This window comes from Cucumis melo, chromosome 5 (assembly GCF_025177605.1).
Source record: "Cucumis melo cultivar AY chromosome 5, USDA_Cmelo_AY_1.0, whole genome shotgun sequence".
NCBI classification, from domain to species: Eukaryota; Viridiplantae; Streptophyta; class Magnoliopsida; order Cucurbitales; family Cucurbitaceae; genus Cucumis; species Cucumis melo.
In genome coordinates, this window is record NC_066861.1 from 30,176,572 (window position 1) to 30,195,664 (window position 19,093).

The following is a 19,093-nucleotide window of genomic DNA, read 5'->3' on the forward strand; positions in this document are numbered from 1 at the left end:
CCTATATATTCAGAAAGAGTGCCTTAGAATGAATTTGAGGTGAAGAAGAGGATGGATGGTTTGGGAGAGAATGCTTTGAAACTCCTTGAGTTAAGGAAGAGTCAGGTGAAATAAAGGAGAACCCTGCAAATAGGCATGTAATCAATGATGAGGGGCATGAAACAATCATTATAGCAAAGCATGCGCACATGTCCTTGGAGTTCCCAATATGCGACTGACTTTTGAGTACTGTTGACAGGAGACTGCATATCTTTTCAGAACAATTTAATTGGTGGCTTTGCTTTATTTAGTATCCTTTTGGATACGTAACCACCCGTTTCACAGTTGAAAGATTTTAAGGCAACCAAGTTCTTCACACACAAGTCAAAAACCAAACCCCTTTATTCTTCTTAGATTTCATTCTCAAATACATCTCCTCCGATTTGAAAACGATGGTTCAATTCTGGAAACGGAAGTTTCCATTTAGATTCAAGATGCAACTTTCATAGCTTCATGAATTGGGCCCCAGGTTTGTAACTTATAATTACACTTATTTCATATTAAAATGTCATTTCAAGTAAACTATTGTTTCTAAAGAAAAGAAAAACTGTAATTCCTAGGTTGGTTGGTGTTTGCCGACAACTGTGTCTCATATGTTCCATACTGCACTACACAACCCAAAGAAGCAAAACAGGAAATAGGGATATTTTGGTCTAGGCTTGCCTTCAATCCATGCGACATACAGATAACACACCTTGACTTATCTCTTCATTCTCCCACCCTCTAAATAATTTCACAATTATGTCATATTGTTCTATTTGAACATAAATTTTATGGTTTTATTTTTTGTTTATCTCTAAAGCCTCGTACTAATCTTGTATATTCATGAATTGATTTCTCTTCTTCAACCAACATGGAACTTTGTCACATTTTCAACCATTGCATTTCTTCAAATTGAAATATAAATAAAAAGAGCATTAGTCTAGAACAAAGGTTGGTTCTGTTGAATGCTAAAAGATATAATCCTTCAATTTCAGTTAATGTTCACATTTCTGGTTTGTTTGTTGTGATGATAAAAGTAAGTATCTAGATTCACCACTTAAAAACAAGTCAAAGAAAACCAGTAGAGAAAGTAAGATGTCAAATTCAAATCGAAGAAAATGGCACCGAAATTTTAATTCTTCGGTATAAGAAGTACTTGCTATATTCATCAATTTTGCTCTTCCATCTTAAGAGGACTGCCAGTTTGAAGGACAAATAATACTTGCCTTACTTCATAATTCCTCAATGGCTCGGCTTTAGTTTTACACAGTTTTCGTACAGCAAAATAATGGCTATTAAGTTATAATATCTTTGCTAGGCTTCGATTATTCCCATATTGCGAAAACACTATTTTCATAAACCTTTTAAATCAACCGTGTGAGTTTTTCAGCTACACGGTTTCATGACTGGTGGGTTTATGTGTTCGTGTCTCATTCTTCCAGATCAAGTGCAAATAAGAATTTAGCTCCAATGTCAAAGACTTGCACAGAAAAAGTAAAACACTGCGTCTTTGCAGTCAACAACACTGAATCAAATCTATCTAAGCCACAGTACTCACAATCAATGGAAAATATCAGAGTGGAAGCAAACCGGGAGTTCATTAAATTATGGTATCATAGTTTTGTGTTTATGAATTATAATCCAGTTGATTCAGTATCTGTATTGCCCCCTTCGGGAGTAGGTTCGTTACATGGTACAATTGGTTGGGTTTCTATGGTACAATCAACTATCATTGCAACAACAAATTCAATTCAATCTGACCTGATGAAGTGCCTCTCCACGTTTATGAAATATTCTCTAACCAGTGAGTGAGCTTTCTTAAATTCGAATGTTTGTGATCGCTGTTGGCAGAGACGTGTCCAGACTTCTTGTGCAGCCGAAGAAGTCCAAGTGAATATAAGTCAATTCTTTGGCCATTACTTTTCTTTGTTTTTATCACAAATGCATCCTGGAAGGGGATTTGCATAAAAACTCTCCTCCAACTTGGGGATTTCTCCAGCTTCTCTAAGATATGGAGCCCCTGCCCGATTTTTATGAAGTTCTTTCACTTTCGAACTGAATTTTTTCCAAGATATCTTTCCTTCATCAAGTTCATCAACAAGTTTGACAAAATTCGCCCTGCACCAACAACATTACAAAAACTATCATGCCCTGTGAAGGAAATGTATAGTTTAAACAATCAAGACAGTTGGAGTTAAAGTGTTGTAAGATATGAAGTAAAGAGAAGATTTTGATGATTACTTGTCTGGACTTATGGTCTTCTTGAAGCCCTCAAAACGCCTGTGACCTTGAATTGCCTTCGCCATATTTCCATCATACGTATAAATAAAAACATTGCTTTGAAGGGCAACAACATAGTCGATCCCAGCCAACATGTTCTGGTGATTCTTGAAAGGATTCAACTCTTCTTCGGTGGTGAGTGTAGAATGGGAATATATAATGGGAAAATCATCCTTGAGATATTGCATGCTTCCATTTCCATAAGCCTCACCGGCTACCAAGTATATTCTGGTTCTGGATGGAAAACCCAACCCTCTGAGCAAAAGTGAAGTCTCCCTGGGGGTCAGCGGACAGCCACCGAGCAACCTTCTCTCTGTCCCATTGATTTCCTTCTCTTTCCAATGGGCAACTTCATAACGCATTCTAACCAGCTCATCATTTTCCGCTGTTGTCAAATTATGACTGCAGCCTGTAAATGCAAGCATATCTTTTTCATACCTATAAGAACATGGTATCATTTTAGAATCTTGTTTAATAGCAAACAAAGAAAAAGAGAAAGCTAGATGTTCAAGGAAAAAATATAAACACGTCCCCACGTTTTGGAAGGCTATCAAACAGAACACTTGCCTCAAATGAAGAGCAATATAAAGGCCTCCACTCTGTCGCATTCTAGAGACCAAGATGTTCCCCAGTTTTTCAATTGGAGCTGAATATTTTAATGCTTGGAAATTTACACGGCATCTCAACTTCTGTATAGAACTTGGGAGACCATTGTTAGCCAGCCGGGAATCTGTATGTGTAAAATACATCACCTTGTGCTGCTTCAGCAGTGGAAGGACCTCTGCTTTATAGTAACTAATCTGCATGAAATTAAAGAGTAACATTAGGAGTGTGTTTGGTTTAAGTTTTCAAGTATTTAATTTTGAAAATAATTCATTTTAAAAAAATTGTAGTGTTTGGCAACCACTTAATATAGTTTTTGAAACGCCTTTAAAGTTGTTTTTAATTAGTATTTTTTAAAAAAAAAAAGTTTAAATAAAAACAACTTTTTTGGGAGAAAAAAATTCTTTAAGTCAATCCAAACATACTATAAATGGACAGCCAACAATATGACATTGTTAAAATTGGATTAAGTTCACACTGAACGAAACATATCATGAAGAAGAGGGCAAGAATCTCTTTCTAGAAAGCTCCACATAAAAAGACCCATGAAGTTTTGATCTTCTTAATGTATGACAGAAAACAAAATAGTTAGATCTAGGTTAAGAATGATGACCTTGGACCAAGAAATTGGTGTTTTGTTGAAAGGCACTAATTCGGCATAGGCAGTTGGTAGTGTCTCTACTATATGAACATCATCCTCCAGAGTCTCGAGAAAGTGTTGCCAATTGAAGAGATCTTTAAAACCACTACAGACATGGATAACAAATCAGTTCTAATATATTGAAGTCGAGTTCCTTCTTTTATCGAGAAATAAATTTTCATTAAGACACTGTTTAGGAGTGAAAGTTAGAATAGAAGTATTCATTGCACTAAAACCTTTCATCTGCCCAGTAGGATTTATGATCAAGTGAAGGAAGGACGAGCACTGCTTTCATAACCTTTGCAATGACAACCATATCACAGATCTACACCAGAAAAGCATTGAGATATCAGAAAATAGTTAGCTTTTAGAATAGCCTCACAATAGAAAGCAGAATAGCTAGACCCCAAATCTCATCTGATTCAAGCCACCGTTGGCATTTACAAGAATGTATCCGTTTATCTTTGCATCAAGCTCTGTATAAACAGAAAAAAGAAAGTTGTGAACTTAAAACCTAAATTAAAAAACAAAAACACTAACACATACCAACGAAGATGAACTGCAACTATTTGTAGATAAGCATAACCTACTTTTGTGACGACTTCCTTCATCGATGCAAGGAGCAAAATTCTCGCTGTCAGGTTTCATCCAAATTTCTGAATGCTGCAATCAGTTTGATAGAGTAAGAAATATTTCAATAATCATTCATCAGAATCAAATGGTAGTGAATGGGTGAATCATAAAACCTTTTAATCTCAGGTTTCTCACTTACCTCCATGCCATTTTGACTACCAACGACACTTGATTCCATCATCAGAGTTCGCTCAAAACTAGTTTCCTCGTCCCTGTGTCTAAGATTATCAGAATTTTGATCCACTTGATTTTGACTTGTTATGGAGTCAGGTGTATCCTATATAAAGGATGAAATGTTTAGGTAAGAAGAGTTGTGGTACAAGTATAGAAAACGGAAAAATGGAAAGGGTACAGAGAGTTGTAACAAAAGAACCATCGGTTTAAAGATACTTGATCAACCAAATTTTATGTTTATCAAATGGTTATGTTATATCCCTCGATACCAAATGAAAATGAAGGCTTGTTCATAAAAGCATACAAGTCAATACTATACATTAGCATCAACCTGGTGTGATTCATTGGTCTCAATGACTGATCCAAACCAACCATTCATGCAGATCTTAAGAATACCCAGAAACAAGCAGAGACCACAGAACATCATGAACATCAAATGCCCCAATTTCCTTTTTTCCCTTAGCCTAAAGTCCAGAGAAACAAAACCAGGATTTAACGAACTTTTAGCAGCAACAACCCCATGAGTTCTCTGGCTAACATGTGGAGCTGTCTTCCGTTCCAAAGCAGATTCAAAGCCATCCACTTGAACCGTGCTTCTGAAAGCTTCTGATCTGGGTGAGTTCGCAGGAAGATCGATCTCATGGTGGCTACTGAGCCCATTATTGTTGAGGATGTTTGAATTAGTGCTACTATGAGTGTCACTGTTGTTGTTGTTGTTGTTACGCTTGAAGGAGTGTGCACGACGAGTTATAGGTCCCGAGAACCGGGGGCTGTTGACCCTTTGAGAAACGCCATCGTTGCTGTTGTGGTGGCGCTGTGGAACCATGATCTTTGCCACCACACCAGTTAATGTTGATTTTAGTTAAGATATCGCCATCAAAAAATAAGACCTAAATTTAAAGTCTCTTGCTTGCAGTCTCATTCAACACAACTGTTCAAAACTGGCAAATCCCATTATAGATGGTCTGATCATCAGCAAGATTTCAGGTGAGGGAGGGAGACAAAATCAAATCCTTTCCTCTCTTTAGCGATAGATATAAATATGCCTGTGCCCGTAAATTCAAAATAAGAAGAAATTAATGCTTGTAACGACAAACTGAGGACACGGTGAAACATGGTTATAAAGTAAACTAGTATAGTAAGAGAAATTGAGAGGAAAAAATGTAAAACTGGGCATATATGAAATGAAATGAAGAAGCAAAAGAAAACCGTGTTCTCTAATCTAAAGCGCCCCCTCGTCGATTTTTCTTCTTCTCAATCTCACCCGAACTGCCCCTTTTCAAGATGCGGCAACCCCTCCACCAAATCTCACACTCCATTAATCAAAACCCTTAAATGATTGTTTATTTATCAGCCACCAAATCCTCCGTCAAAGCTATTATCTTAAAAGAAAAGGTTTGAAGAATACAGATGCATACCTTGGATCGTCGACAAATATATGAATGACGAGGGTATCACAAAGAGAAAATGGTTTAGGAACACTAATGGAGGATGCACACAGTCTAGATTTTGGAGTGTGGGGTATGAAGAATGGACTCAACTCAAGAGTCAGACGCTTCTAAGAAATGAGCTAAGATCTTTTATAGAATCTTCAAAAAATATTTATTATTTTCCTTTGGAGGCTCAAAATTTCATTAAGTTCGCTGGAAAATATTATTATCATCGGCACACAGATTTGTAGAAGTGTCTTAGCTTTTAAAACAGTAAATTTTCTGTTAGTGTACGAGTATGAGCGTATCTGGAATTCGTTTCTCTTTTTTTCTTTCCAGTTCCAAAAAAAAAATATATATGTTTTAATTCATTTAACCCGCCAAGATCGCATCCAAAACAAGCTGTTCCATACCGAAAGCAAGCTGGCCAATTTTGACTTAGCAAGTAAGACCCTGAACTCCATTCCAATTCGAGATCAAATCCCATTTTTACTGTGAATTTAACCGCCGATTTGTAGGCAATTTGATTTTTATTTTCACGTCCGAGAATTGTACAAAATAATCTGAAAATTTTTAAAAATTCTACCAAAGTGTTCTCCTTCTAAACATTTATAGACCATGTTGACATCTGAAATATCACTTTTACTCTTAATACAAATTACTCCAATATGTTTCTTACATCTCTCTGATCTCTTCCTCTTCAACAACAACAAAGGAAATTCAAATTCATTTAAAATTAAATATGCTTCTAACATTTTGCTTACTTTATAAGTATGGTGGAAAGAAAATATGAAAAATCCTATAATCACTTAGTGGTCATATTGAGTTAAGACGAAGTTGTTAAGACAAATATATGACAGAAACAAATTTTTTGTTTACATATAAAATGTGTTTGATTTTAACATCAGTCTGTGTGATCTTGTTTGCGATCGTAGGAGTGACGTCCAAAGATTATAATTATCTGTGTATTGATTATAATAGTTTGGATTTTATAATAGTTTGAAAATCTTTTGTTGGCCTTGCTTTCTTTTGTGGTGTATGCTACTACTTTTTGCTGGTGTTGCTTCCTTTACTTTTTATCGATGTTTCTTCGTTTTGTGGTGGTTGTTACCGAGATTTTCGCTTTGTCTTGTCTTCTACTATTATTTGGTAAATATTTAGAGCTTAGTGGAAGAAAGAGGAGAAAGGGAGTGAAAATAAGTATTATCATAATACTTGGACCAACACATGGAATTGGCTAGCCCACTTCTATATAATCCCTAGGGGCAAACAGTCTCATTATTTGTTGGGTGATATTTTAGTAAGATTCGGGAGATTGGCTATCGAAAATTGGATGGTTTTTTCTAGTAACAATTGATAACCAATATTTATTGTTCTTAGCTTTTTGGAAATTGAAATTTACATGGTGTTTTCAAAGAACCTAAAATCAAATCCAAATTTGTTCCCACCTTTATTTTCCTCAATAATAACAACCAAAGTATATGGTAATATATATATATATATATATATAATAAAACAAATTAAATTTTGAAGTTAGTTAATGAGTATTTGGTAAAATCAAATCCAGTATATAATAAACAATTCAATAAAAAATTATGACCCAGGTTCAAATTTTGGAACACATATTTGATACTTCACATTAAAAAATATATTTGTAGAAAATTGATGCATGATCTCTCATACAATTTCATTTATACTGTTATCGAAAACGTGACATGTGCACGTCACCTGAATTGCTATAAAACTTAAAAAATCCTGGTTTTGCAGAATGGACACCTCAATAAATTTGCCATTACATCCCTTTCCCAAAAAAAAAAAAAAAAAAAAAAAAAACATTTAACAAATTGGGAAGATTGGGCAGTTTGGGCTCACAAATACAACGGCCCTGATCTTAAGCTCCTCGGCCCAAAGCAGAACCACACAAGACTTTTAAGAAAACACTAAACAAAGTAAAACGAAAAACCCTAAACGCAGGAACCAGGGGGTCGTTGATTCATCCGATTCGCAGCTGTCCCTCGCTTTCGAGGTCCAGATATTTTGATGGAGTTCTCGTAGTATCATATTTCGGAACGCACATTGATTGGAATTCTGAGTTCCTTACTTGGTTCCGAGTTTTCCTTACTTTCGCGAATAGGCAACTTTCATCAACCAGCATTTTGTTGTGAACAGTGTTATAGCATTCGAGCTTCGTTCGATCTCAGGTTTCCTGTCTTGAACAAAATGATGGAATCCATATTATTTATGCGAGTTAGACTGGACATTTAATTCATTGCATGAAGATCAGAGAGTCTGAAAGACAATCTGAAAGACCTACTGTCTGTAAACAGGAAAGGATTGTGATTGAGAATATATGGGAAGATAGAGCAGAGCCCAATGATGGCGTGGGGCTGCAGATGACCCTCTTATTCTTCTCTAGCCGTGCCTACAGGCTTCGACTCTCCAACTTCTCCATTTCTCAGTTTTACAGCCTTGCAGATTCAGTATCACGCGCTCGGCCTTTTTGTGATAGAGAGATAATACGAAACTCGGAGGCTTGGCTAGTGAAGGTTGTTTGCACTCTCTTTTCTCGATCGCATTCCCTCAATGCTTGTTTTGGTTATCTAAGTAGAAACTTGAACCCTTCAATCGCTTTTGAGGTTATTAAGCGGTTTAGAGATCCCTTATTGGGTTTGAAGTTTTTTGAGTTTAGTAGAATACACCTGAGCATTAACCATACCTTTAATACCTATGATTTGCTCATGAGGAATCTCTGTAAAGTGGGTCTCAATGATTCTGCAAAAATTGTGTTTGATTGCATGAGGAGTGATGGGATTTTGCCGGATAGTTCCATTTTAGAACTCTTGGTGTCTTCATACGCTCGAATGGGAAAGTTTGATTCTGCCAAAAATTTTCTTAATGAGGTTCACTGTTATGGTATTAAAGTTAGTCCTTTTGTGTACAATAACTTGTTGAATATGTTGGTCAAGCAGAACCTAGTAGATGAAGCTGTCTCACTATTCAGGGAGCACTTGGAACCATATTTTGTTCCAGATGTTTACAGCTTCAATATATTAATTAGAGGATTGTGCAGAATAGGAGAAATTGATAAGGCCTTTGAGTTTTTCCAGAATATGGGAAATTTTGGTTGCTTTCCTGATATTGTTTCGTATAATACGCTTATAAATGGGTTTTGTAGGGTCAATGAGATTAGTAAAGGGCATGATTTGCTAAAAGAAGTTATGTTAATAAAAGGGGTTTCCCCGGATGTTATAACCTATACATCAATTATATCAGGCTATTGCAAATTGGGTGATATGAAGGCAGCTTCTGAGCTTTTTGACGAGATGGTTAGTTCTGGAATCAAACCCAACAACTTCACTTTCAATGTCCTCATTGATGGTTTTGGCAAGGTTGGAAACATGAGATCTGCTATGGTCATGTACGAGAAAATGCTTCTTCTTGGCTGTCCACCAGACGTGGTTACAGTCACTTCCCTGATTGATGGCTATTGCCGGGAAGGTGAAGTGAATCAAGGTTTGAAGCTCTGGGAGGAGATGAAACTAAGAAATCTGTCACCAAATGTGTATACCTATGCTGTTCTCATCAATGCTCTTTGTAAGGAAAATAGAATACAGGAGGCGAGAAATTTTTTGAGGCACTTGAAATCGAGTGAGGTTGTTCCCAAACCATTTATTTATAATCCCGTGATTGATAGATTTTGCAAGGCTGGACAGGTGGATGAGGCAAACTTCATAGTGGCTGAGATGCAGGAGAAGAAATGCAGGCCTGATAAAATAACATTTACCATTCTTATTATTGGCAACTGTATGAAAGGGAGGATGGTGGAGGCAATTAGCACTTTTTATAAGATGATTGAGATCAACTGTATTCCAGATGAAATTACTATTAATTCTTTGATATCTTGCCTTCTGAAGGCTGGAATGCCTAATGAAGCCTCTCAAATCAAACAAGCTGCTTTACAGAAGCTCAACTTGGGCTCGTTATCGTTAGGGAGCCTGCTTACAAGAAAATCTTCAAGTGTGCCAGTTGCTGTTTGGTGAGGTCTATTGTGTAGTGGACTAAGAATTTTCGGCCTGCAACTATTGGGAAGTGTTCTCCTGTTCTGTGCCAGATCACAAAATAAGCAAGTGAAGTATGAGACAAGTTGACTACTAATAGACGGTTAGGACATTTACACTGACTCTAGTTTCTCAAGGCCGTATAGTTTCTGTGATAGTAGTACTACCCATTGGCCATGTTCAACTTCTATGCTGTTGTGAGGTGCCTGTTATTCGGAATAGAAATGTTCTCCCCAAAATGTTTTTTTTTTTTTTTTTTGGGGGGGGGGGGGTCATAGTTTAAAATTATCAAAGATTCTTTATTTCATTATTGTTGTCGTCCGAATTCTTAATGTTTCTGTTGCACTGCAGGCCAGTACTAGTCCGAGTTCTCGCGCAAAGGGTTTAAAGCTCGCTGTCTGAATCCCAGCGACAATGATTACCATACTATTTCATGCTTGTCATAGGCAAAACCTTTGGAGTTCTGATTGAAAACCAATCAAAGAGAGAGGTGTGCTGAAGCTGATCTGGATACGCTAGTGAGGGGAAGACCATTAGGCCATATTCTTCGTGCAATTGATGGCACTTGTTCTCACGGGTTATTATGGTTACCATTGGCGGTGATTCAGTGAAGAAATGCAGATGAGCTTAGATCAAACGATTAGTTTTGGTCATGTACAAGCCTTTTTAAATTAACATAAAATCCATGTAAGGATTATCATATTTCTTGAGTTGACTTGATTCAGCTCGAGTGGAATACCCTGCTGTTATGTAAACTTTGATTATAGCATAACAATTATATGGTCGCGTCTGGTGCAGTACTTATGGTGGCATCGTTTGCATGAAAAACTTCTCCTTTTCTTTTTCTTTCTTTTCTTTTTTTTTTTCTTTTTTTTTTTTGGTGATTTCAAACCGGTATTTAAATTATTTATATATCACGAGTTCTTGTCTGAAACTGATGGATGATTCAACGTGTTGTATGGATTTGTAGAATTTCTAGACCTGAACAATCCAGAATCTATGTGGATGCAAGTCAAAGTTGAAGCTAATGTGGTGGTGAAATACTTATGCTTAATATAATAACAGTGAAGAGGCCGGGTTTTTATTGTTGACCGTGGTCGCTTCTGTCGCCGTTTGAGACCGTCTTCAGTAAGTGGCCAACTCAAACGCGTTAACATGTGTCTATGAAATTATAAATTAATAAACTTTTAATCGTTAATTTAAAAGCTGCAAAATGGGAGAAGTCAAGTAAGTATGGCGAGCAGCACTTTTTAACTCAAAACATTGTATACTAAATTATTATTTTCTATCTGAGAAAATGTCAATTTATACTGTAAATCTTGGGCCATCAATTAGATAAACTATGAAACTTTTGTTCTATTAATTTTACATCTTTCTTTATATTAAAAATTCGTGTCAGACTTGTCTAGATTGAGCTCTTAGACTGTCTAAGTAAATCTACTTAGATAGTTTGTTAATATTTATCTTTAAAAAATTGATGATGGATCAATTTTCTTTTTCACAAGTAGACTTTGCTCTGCTTGGTTTGAGAGATAAAAATAATATTGTAAAATTAAAAGAATAGAAAGTATTCCTTGGAACAAATGGTATGGAGAAATAATATTCAAAGAAAAGAGCAAAAGTATATATACGGAAGGTTGGAATTTCCGAATACGTTAGTGTAAATAGGAGGACTTAGGAGGCTGCTTGGGGAGTCGGTCAAATTATGGCTTCTTCTTCACGCGTTTTTGCAAATTTTAATGTTAAAAAAAAAAAGGTTCACTTTTCATTTGAAATATTAGATTATTCAGAAGGATGCTCCTTTGACTTTCAATGGATGACGACATCTAATCCCGGGCCCACCTCTCTCACCCGCTACCACTATTCTCTAGTTTGCTCTCTCCTTATTCTTCACACCGTCCGCACAACATTTTTCTCTTTTATCTCTCTCTAAATTACCTTCGCTTAAATCCGTCCAACCCAACCCAAATCCAATCAAACCAAAAATTCAATTTACATAGAGGTTTTCATTTTTTAGTTTTATTGAATTTAAGATTACCAAAAAAGAACTGTATTTTTTTGAACCATTTATATAGATTGTATATTTTTTTTAATATATATTTATATAAAGACGATAAATATTTGAATTTTGAAACTTTTAATACAGATTACAAGATAGATGCATAAACACTAAAACATATATGCATATATAGTTTAACAATATATGAATCGATATCGATGAAAACTCAATTTAAGTAAAATTTATATGATCAAAGTTAAAGATTTAGTTTTCTTATTATACGTGTAAATATAATTGTATAGATAATCCATCGTAAATATTCAAAATGGTAAATTATCTGGATCTTGAAAAATAATACATGTGATTGTGTAAAGTTAGGATATTGTCGTTTTTTTTTCTTCTTATTACTAGCACATTTTTCTCCCCTTTTTTCCCTTCTCCTATGTCTTCTTCTCTTGTACGACAAATCCACACAAGCAACTTCGATGTCACAAACACTAGAGCGGAGAAGAGGTAGAGTGAGATAGTGACACCGTGAATGATGGACGAGACTAGCAAGACTTGAACAAGAACACCAATTTTTGAGCAAGCCTTCGTGAGAGTGACATCGATCTTGGTGAGAGAGCATCAATTTTGAGCTGAGGGCAAGATTGCTTTTTAGCGTGGACACGCACGTATTTTAATAATTTCACTCAAATTTAACAACAACATTGAAAATAAAATAAAATCATTTGACAATTTTGCCCCCAAATTTTAGAGTCATTTATAGGAAGGCCAGGGGTAAAAGAAACAGAATGAATAGGTTGAGAATTGATATTATATAGTTAATGTGGGTTGATCTGATGAAAAAGGAATAGAAATTAGCACGTGGATGGAGCAGTTGTTATGTGAATGTGATACAGGGTGTCAAAAGACCGAAAACACAGCATAAATATTAAAAGAAAAATAAGCCAAAATTGGTAAAAGGGTATTAGTTTTGGGTTGCGAAGGCCGGTGGTGCATTCTTGATTCCTTTAGTTGTTCAAATTAATAATAATAGTAGTAGTAATAACAATAGTGTGTAGATTATAGAGAAGAAAGAAAAAAAGAAAGAAAGAGAGAAGGAATGGCGGTGAAGAAAATGAAGTGGAGATCCATATTCTCCAGCTGCTGCGAGGTGGAGTCCCAGTCGTCGGAGGTGATGAAAGTAGTGGCCGCCAATGGTAAGCCTAGTTCCTTCCAGAGGATTTCCAAAATCGATTTCACTAACCCTAACTCAACCATCTCCGAGGATCTTTCAATCTCTCTTGCCGGATCTGACATCCACGTCTTCACCCTCGCCGAGTTGAAGCTCATCTCTCAGGCCTTCTCTTCCTCAAACTTCCTTGGAGAGGGTGGCTTCGGCCCCGTCTACAAAGGCTTCCTCGATGACAATCTCAGGCCTGGCTTGCTCCCTCAGCCCGTCGCCATTAAACTCCTCGATTTGGATGGAACCCAAGGCCACAGGGAGTGGCTGGTACGCTACCCTACTTCTATTCCAATTCAGTCCTTTCAATTCCATTCTCTTTCTCTTTTTTTTAATCAATTCAATTCCTATTCAATCCTCAATGTCAGACGGAGGTCATTTTTCTAGGGCAACTTAAGCACGCCCATCTTGTCAAGCTAATTGGATATTGCTGCGAAGACGAACATAGGATGCTTGTGTATGAGTATATGCCCAGAGGAAGCTTGGAGAATCAACTTTTCAAAAGTATGGATATATGGAATGCTATCCACTTAAATTACTTACTTTCCCCACTGTTTTTTGTTTGTTTGTCTTTATCATAATCTCAATGAGGTTTCTTAGAATATTCAATCCCATTGCCGTGGTCCACGAGAATGAAGATCGCTCTTGGAGCTGCAAAGGGTCTCGCCTTCCTACACGAAGCAGATAAACCAGTCATTTACCGAGATTTCAAAGCCTCCAACGTACTGCTTGATTCTGTAAGATACTGATACAGATTAGTAGACTGTTATTGTGTGTGAAACCCAGGTTAATTGATTCCCATAATTGAATTTGCATTTCCTATCAGGATTACACTGCGAAGCTGTCTGATTTTGGTCTGGCCAAAGACGGTCCAGAAGGAGACAACACTCACGTCTCCACCCGAGTAATGGGTACACATGGATATGCGGCGCCGGAGTATATAATGACTGGTATGCGTAAGAATCATCGAGATTCATGAACTTGTTGCTTAAAACTAAAGAGTTAGTTAGTTGAACTTGAATTTAATTATGATTGGGTTCAGGGCATCTGACGGCGATGAGTGATGTGTATAGCTTTGGAGTAGTGCTTTTGGAGCTGCTGACAGGACGGAGGTCGGTGGAGAAGAGTAGCCGTAAGAGACAACAGAATTTGGCCGAATGGGCGAGGCCGATGCTGAATGATCCCAGGAAGCTAAGCCGTATAATAGACCCCAGACTTGAAGGCCAATACTCCGAAATGGGAGCTCAGAAAGCAGCCTCGTTGGCTTACCAATGCTTAAGCCACCGCCCAAAGCAGAGGCCCACCATGAGCGCCGTCGTCAAGGTATTAGAGCCACTCAAGGATTTCGATGATATTTCTTCAGGCACCTTCGTTTACACGGTTATGGATCAGCCAAATTCAATTCAAGCCTGAACCCTAAGGTGCAGGGGCTGGTTAAATGAAAATCATAAACCCCAACTGTAGATATACAATTACAGAGGATTTGGTGCGTTTTTTGTTCTTGTTCAAAGGGGATCGTAATTATAAATTAATTGCGATGCCATGAAGGAAGATCAGTTGCTTCAATTTCCTCCTCAACACACGGATCTATTGCATTAATTAATTTTAGTGTTGTGTTGCATTGTGTCGTGTCGTGGTTGCGTTATAATACTTTTTTTTCCCTTAATCATTCTAAGGCGTCCACATCACCAAAAGACAGCTCAGCAGTTTTGACTTTAGAATTGGATAAGAATAAAAAATAAGAACACCGAAGAAAGGAAGGGGGTAGCGCCTGTAAAGCGGCTATCTATTTCTTAATGGAAAGATGAGGATGACTTCCACTCCAGTCAGCTTTATATTTTATTATTATTATTATTTATTTTTTAATATTTTAAGTTAAATCATATAAAATTGGTATTGATTTACCATAACCAGTTAAATACTTTTTGTTACTTTTATTGCTACCATCAACACTTTTATTTATATAGTGTTGCAAGTTTGTTAGGAATTTTGTATCGTGGTTGTTATTTTATCCTCAAAACTAAAATAATTTTAAATTTTCGATTTTATCTATTTTTATTTTTATAGAAAATAAATCATTATGTTTTAAGTGCTTTTGCAGAGCTTAATTAAATAGGTCAGATTACCTAGTGTTCACCTCCACCGTTTCTTAGGTGTTACCATAGAGATTTCTGCACTACTATTCTATTTCAGTCACGAATGGCTTAATGGGGTGAAAATACTTCAAAAAGAATTGGGCCTAGATGTCATACGGGCCCTACATTAAATCCATCAATTCATTAAATTGATCAATTTTGTTTTTTTTTTCTTGTTTGTATTTCTTAAAGGAAAGTTGAAACGACACTTAAGAAATATGGACACCATTCAAGCAATATTTCAGCAAAATCACAGAAACATAGACCCCTCCATCATTTTGGTGTTCTTTTTTGTTATTTCGGATGCATTGTTAATCATAATCCTCTTTCTTCTCTGTTGTCTTTCTTTTAAGGACGTGTATGTGATATTCTTTTAGTTTATTTTGTTCCCTATTAGTGCATGATTGTGTTTTATCTATATTGTATGTGTTCAAATTTTTATATTATCTCTTCTTCTTTTTCTTAAAATTCAAGACACTTTAATAGCGAATAATTTGGTTGTCTGTACATAATATTTAATTGATTTCTTGTTGATTGTCTTTTTCATACATGCTAATGGCAAAGAGAGAAAATCTATTCGTCTTGGTTGTAAAAACGGAATGCTCTTCACAAATTGGATTGAATAACCATTATCTATCAATTTTGTGATTTTTTTCATTTATCTTGATTCATATATCGATTGATTTTTAATTGAAAATGTAGATTCTTCACGATTCATTCTATTGTGTGTGGTTATTTAATTTAATTTTTCAGTTTCCTTTTAGTTCAAACGTGTATATGTTTCATGTTATTTGATATCTTTTATTTTCTAATTATTCTAGTATTTATTTTTCTCTGAGCCAGGTAGAGTTTGATCTATGTTTTTTCAATCAATGTGATCTCTCCACTTTTATATGTTTAATTATTTTAGTTATTTTCTCCTTTACTCATTTGGTTATTTTTAGAATTCATTTTGCTTTTGCCATGGTTCACTGGATTGTTCCAACATCTTTTTTGTTATCTTTCATGTGACATTCTTCTAGACTTGCACTTATTTATTCAATTTTCTTTTTATCTACGTTTCAAGCCCGTAGAAATTTCCATGGAGATTTTAGTACCATGTCACACAATTTTGGGTGTCAAGTCAATATTATCTTTTTCCTTTTTCTTCTGCGTGTCGACATCATGTTGTAGTATCGATGGGTTAAAATAGATTATAGAAGTTTAATGGCAAAAAACTCCTTTTTTGGAAAATAAAAAATTTAAGAGCCAACAAAAGGAATTGAGTACGCCCGTGCCGTGTGAAGCCGACGGAGGAGGAAAAAGCTTCTTTTATTGCCAGTTATTTATGGCCACCTTGGATTCCGACGTTCCAATGGTTTCTGCCGTCGAGGCTTCGAGCAGTGCCGGTCCTTCATCTACCAAGAAACCCAAGCGTTTTGAGATCAAAAAGTGGAACGCCGTCGCTCTTTGGGCATGGGGTATATTCAAAACCCTAATCTTTGCTATTACTGCTCTCATTGTTCTGTTTACCTTCTTGCATCGAAACCTTCGTCTTTAAATCGCACGATTCATTCTTATTGCAGATATCGTTGTCGATAACTGTGCGATCTGTAGGAACCATATCATGGATCTTTGTAAGTTCATCATCACCCAGACCTAAGTTTTAAGATATCTGGAGCGATCTTCTTCTTCTTCTTCTTCCCTTCTGTCGACCTTCCTCCCCTTTAAAAAAAAATATCTATATTTATTTTAACTGTCTATCATTGTTTGGTATCTAGGTATTGAGTGTCAAGCAAACCAGGCCAGCGCAACCAGCGAGGAATGTACTGTAGCGTGGGGTATGTTTTCTCATTCCCTCTCCCTATCTCCAACCCATTCACAGAGATACGATATGTGCTACTATTTTCAATACTTTGGTTGCATCTTACATGTGGAGGCGGATGATCGACTGAGTCTCTCTTCTGAATATTTAGAGCAATAATTTTTCTTATTAGTGTCTGGCCTTGATTAGAGAGAGATCGCGTGGATGTTAGGTTTAATTCCTCCTTGTGACTTTCAGCCACACGACCTCTTTGTGTCAAGTATGAACTAGGTTTTATTCAGTTGGATTGTAGTCTTTTTCTGTGGTTTTTTTGGTCAGTTGCTGTAACCTTAAATTGTTTCCTACCTTAGCCATATTGATCCAATCTGTAGTAAGCTAACCTTGAAGGCTAAAATTCTGAAAAGTGAGTGTTTTTTATGTTTTTTTTGGTTGCCCACTCTAGTTCGGTAGGGGCTTTTTTTTTTTTAAAAAAATTAATTTATATATTTTTTTTTTCCCTTAAGAGCTGAGGAAAATAAGCACAAGAACACAACCTAGACCACTCAATACATACTGAATTGACAATTTGAAATGTCTAATCACTAATTCAACCTTGAAATGAGAAATTGTTTTCATCTTTAAAACTGCCAAAGAAATTCAATCAGAAACCTGAAGGAAGCAATACTTGATCAGCCCATCAAAGGACCTTTAGGAAGAGAAACAACGCCAACAACTAAACTGCCCAGTACCTACCTTTCTAAGCCCCTAAAGAATTTTATGGTCTCTTACATACAGTATGTCTCTTTCAAGAGGCTCAAGGTTAACCATCAACCTCTAACCACGACAACAGGTACCGGTGCAGAAGTTGCAAACAACTAGGCTAAAACCCTACTTGTCAAATTTTGTCTCATCGGTTGTGTTCCACTGGTCTCCTTGTTGAAGGTAAACCCAATTCAACGTCTTTTGGCAGCCAATGCCGTATAAGATTGAAGCTAGATAATCAGGATGGATATACTTCAGTGTTGAAACGTTAGATTGACTTTACAGGTCTCTTAGACCTTCCGAACCAATAATTTTTCTTATTGGAGTGCCTTCCCAAGTTGTTGTTATTATTATTATTATTATTTTGGGTAGTTGCAAGTAGTTGCAGATCTTACAGTGGCTGGACTAAATGTTCTGTTTCAGAAATTAAAGGGACCAAATTGTTCATTTGGTATTGATGTTAGTAATTCAATTTTTTTGGCTATTTAATAATTCTAATTTATGACTATATGGTCTAACATCTTGATGTTTTTCGCTGAAAAGAAACAAACATCTTGATGTTGTAAATATTCTCCCCTTAATCAAGGTCACGGAGAATATCCAACCTGCAGCATGAAACATTCTCTTGCGATTATCACCGAACATTTATGTGCCTCTTTTGCTGCCGATGTGGAATTATAGCAGAAGCCTAAGGCGTGGTGTTGAATGTATTGTTTTTTGTATTTGTAGGGGTGTGTAATCATGCATTTCATTTCCACTGTATCAGCAGATGGTTGAAGACACGTCAAGTTTGCCCATTGGGTATGTGTTTCAAGTTCTTCCCCTACCGTTTTCCCATATCTTTATATGAACTTCGAAATTTAAAGGGAGCTTTGCCATTTTTACAGATAATAGCGAATGGGAATTTCAGAAGTATGGTCACTAGAACTTTCGTGCTGTTGAGGATGTCTTTATTCCTTAAAATTATCTTGTGGCTATGAGGGCTTTGACGATGGACTCTCCCAATAAAATTTCAGAACTAGCAGTCTCAAGATGCATTTTGTTGTTGAACTACAGTTATCCAGAGGATTAAATGCCACCAACTTGAATATATTATCTGATTATATTCCAGAGATGTTTATAGAAATCAGGGTAGCACTTGAACGTTAGTTTGTTTTTGTGCGCGCGTGTGTTTTTTTCTTTTTTCTTTTTTTTTTAAATTTAAACAATTGGGCTAGTCCTTTGTTTTACTGCTTACAATATCTGTACTTGTATTTACTTCAAGGTCTCAATTAATCTGGAAAATTTGGATTTATTTTAGTTGCCTTCGGGTCTGTAAACTTCTTCCCATGAAGTTATCAATCTTAAAAG

General features: G+C 36.2%; 4 protein-coding genes and 1 long non-coding RNA gene across 10 annotated transcripts; 4 read left to right on the forward strand and 1 right to left on the reverse strand.

The window, feature by feature from the left end:
- Nucleotides 1-302: 302 nt before the first annotated feature.
- LOC103498818 (uncharacterized) lies at nt 303-890 on the forward strand. The gene is made up of 2 exons (XR_539651.3): nt 303-508; nt 600-890. It is a non-coding gene; the product is annotated as an uncharacterized LOC103498818 (long non-coding RNA).
- A 710-nt stretch (nt 891-1,600) lies between these two features.
- Nucleotides 1,601-6,009, reverse strand: LOC103498801 (O-fucosyltransferase 35). Of its 4 annotated transcripts, none has more exons than XM_008461555.3 (11): nt 5,770-6,009; nt 5,561-5,681; nt 4,671-5,397; nt 4,317-4,454; nt 4,135-4,207; nt 3,950-4,020; nt 3,781-3,869; nt 3,518-3,650; nt 2,869-3,101; nt 2,263-2,739; nt 1,601-2,139 (listed from the first exon to the last, which is right to left on the reverse strand). In XM_008461555.3, the coding sequence occupies exons 3-11, from the start codon at nt 5,175-5,177 to the stop codon at nt 1,938-1,940; spliced, it is 1,923 nt and encodes a 640-aa protein (XP_008459777.1). In that variant the 5' UTR covers nt 5,178-5,397; nt 5,561-5,681; nt 5,770-6,009; the 3' UTR covers nt 1,601-1,937. The 4 variants fall into 4 exon arrangements, with proteins under 4 accessions (XP_008459777.1, XP_050940881.1, XP_008459769.1 ...); XM_051084924.1 differs by having other exon boundaries at nt 4,683-5,397; nt 5,770-6,007; XM_008461547.3 differs by lacking the exon at nt 5,561-5,681.
- A 1,711-nt stretch (nt 6,010-7,720) lies between these two features.
- On the forward strand, nt 7,721-10,667 carry LOC103498823 (pentatricopeptide repeat-containing protein At2g06000). 3 transcript variants are annotated; one of them, XM_051084925.1, is made up of 3 exons: nt 7,721-7,982; nt 8,109-10,041; nt 10,191-10,667. In XM_051084925.1, exon 2 carries the CDS (start codon nt 8,175-8,177, stop codon nt 9,819-9,821), a length of 1,647 nt encoding a protein of 548 aa, XP_050940882.1. In that variant the 5' UTR covers nt 7,721-7,982; nt 8,109-8,174; the 3' UTR covers nt 9,822-10,041; nt 10,191-10,667. The 3 variants fall into 3 exon arrangements, with proteins under 3 accessions (XP_050940882.1, XP_008459803.1, XP_008459808.1); XM_008461581.3 differs by having other exon boundaries at nt 7,721-10,041; XM_008461586.3 differs by having other exon boundaries at nt 7,721-9,942.
- A 2,120-nt stretch (nt 10,668-12,787) lies between these two features.
- On the forward strand, nt 12,788-14,684 carry LOC103498840 (serine/threonine-protein kinase RIPK). Its single transcript, XM_008461619.3, has 5 exons — nt 12,788-13,333; nt 13,432-13,567; nt 13,664-13,800; nt 13,890-14,013; nt 14,106-14,684. The coding sequence occupies exons 1-5, from the start codon at nt 12,944-12,946 to the stop codon at nt 14,474-14,476; spliced, it is 1,158 nt and encodes a 385-aa protein (XP_008459841.1). The 5' UTR covers nt 12,788-12,943; the 3' UTR covers nt 14,477-14,684.
- A 1,662-nt stretch (nt 14,685-16,346) lies between these two features.
- LOC103498857 (RING-box protein 1a-like) lies at nt 16,347-19,042 on the forward strand. The gene is made up of 5 exons (XM_008461641.3): nt 16,347-16,658; nt 16,764-16,814; nt 16,959-17,018; nt 18,473-18,544; nt 18,631-19,042. The coding sequence occupies exons 1-5, from the start codon at nt 16,526-16,528 to the stop codon at nt 18,666-18,668; spliced, it is 354 nt and encodes a 117-aa protein (XP_008459863.1). The 5' UTR covers nt 16,347-16,525; the 3' UTR covers nt 18,669-19,042.
- The last annotated feature ends 51 nt before the right edge of the window (nt 19,043-19,093 follow it).

Bases quoted from the DNA above. Each gene is read 5' to 3' on its own strand.
- LOC103498801 (XM_008461547.3), bottom strand. From the start codon at position 5,177: ATGGTTCCACAGCGCCACCACAACAGCAACGATGGCGTTTCTCAAAGG. The intron at 3,651-3,780 runs GTTTTAGTGCAA...CCATGTCTGTAG, and splicing joins TCCTACTGGGCAGATGAAAG to TGGTTTTAAAGATCTCTTCA. The intron at 2,140-2,262 runs GTAATCATCAAA...TTGTTGGTGCAG, and splicing joins AAGACCATAAGTCCAGACAA to GGCGAATTTTGTCAAACTTG.
- LOC103498823 (XM_008461581.3), top strand. From the start codon at position 8,055: ATGAAGATCAGAGAGTCTGAAAGACAATCTGAAAGACCTACTGTCTGT.
- LOC103498840 (XM_008461619.3), top strand. From the start codon at position 12,944: ATGGCGGTGAAGAAAATGAAGTGGAGATCCATATTCTCCAGCTGCTGC. The intron at 13,334-13,431 runs GTACGCTACCCT...CCTCAATGTCAG, and splicing joins AAGGCCACAGGGAGTGGCTG to ACGGAGGTCATTTTTCTAGG. The intron at 13,801-13,889 runs GTAAGATACTGA...ATTTCCTATCAG, and splicing joins CCAACGTACTGCTTGATTCT to GATTACACTGCGAAGCTGTC.
- LOC103498857 (XM_008461641.3), top strand. From the start codon at position 16,526: ATGGCCACCTTGGATTCCGACGTTCCAATGGTTTCTGCCGTCGAGGCT. The intron at 16,815-16,958 runs GTAAGTTCATCA...TTTGGTATCTAG, and splicing joins GAACCATATCATGGATCTTT to GTATTGAGTGTCAAGCAAAC. The intron at 18,545-18,630 runs GTATGTGTTTCA...CCATTTTTACAG, and splicing joins ACGTCAAGTTTGCCCATTGG to ATAATAGCGAATGGGAATTT.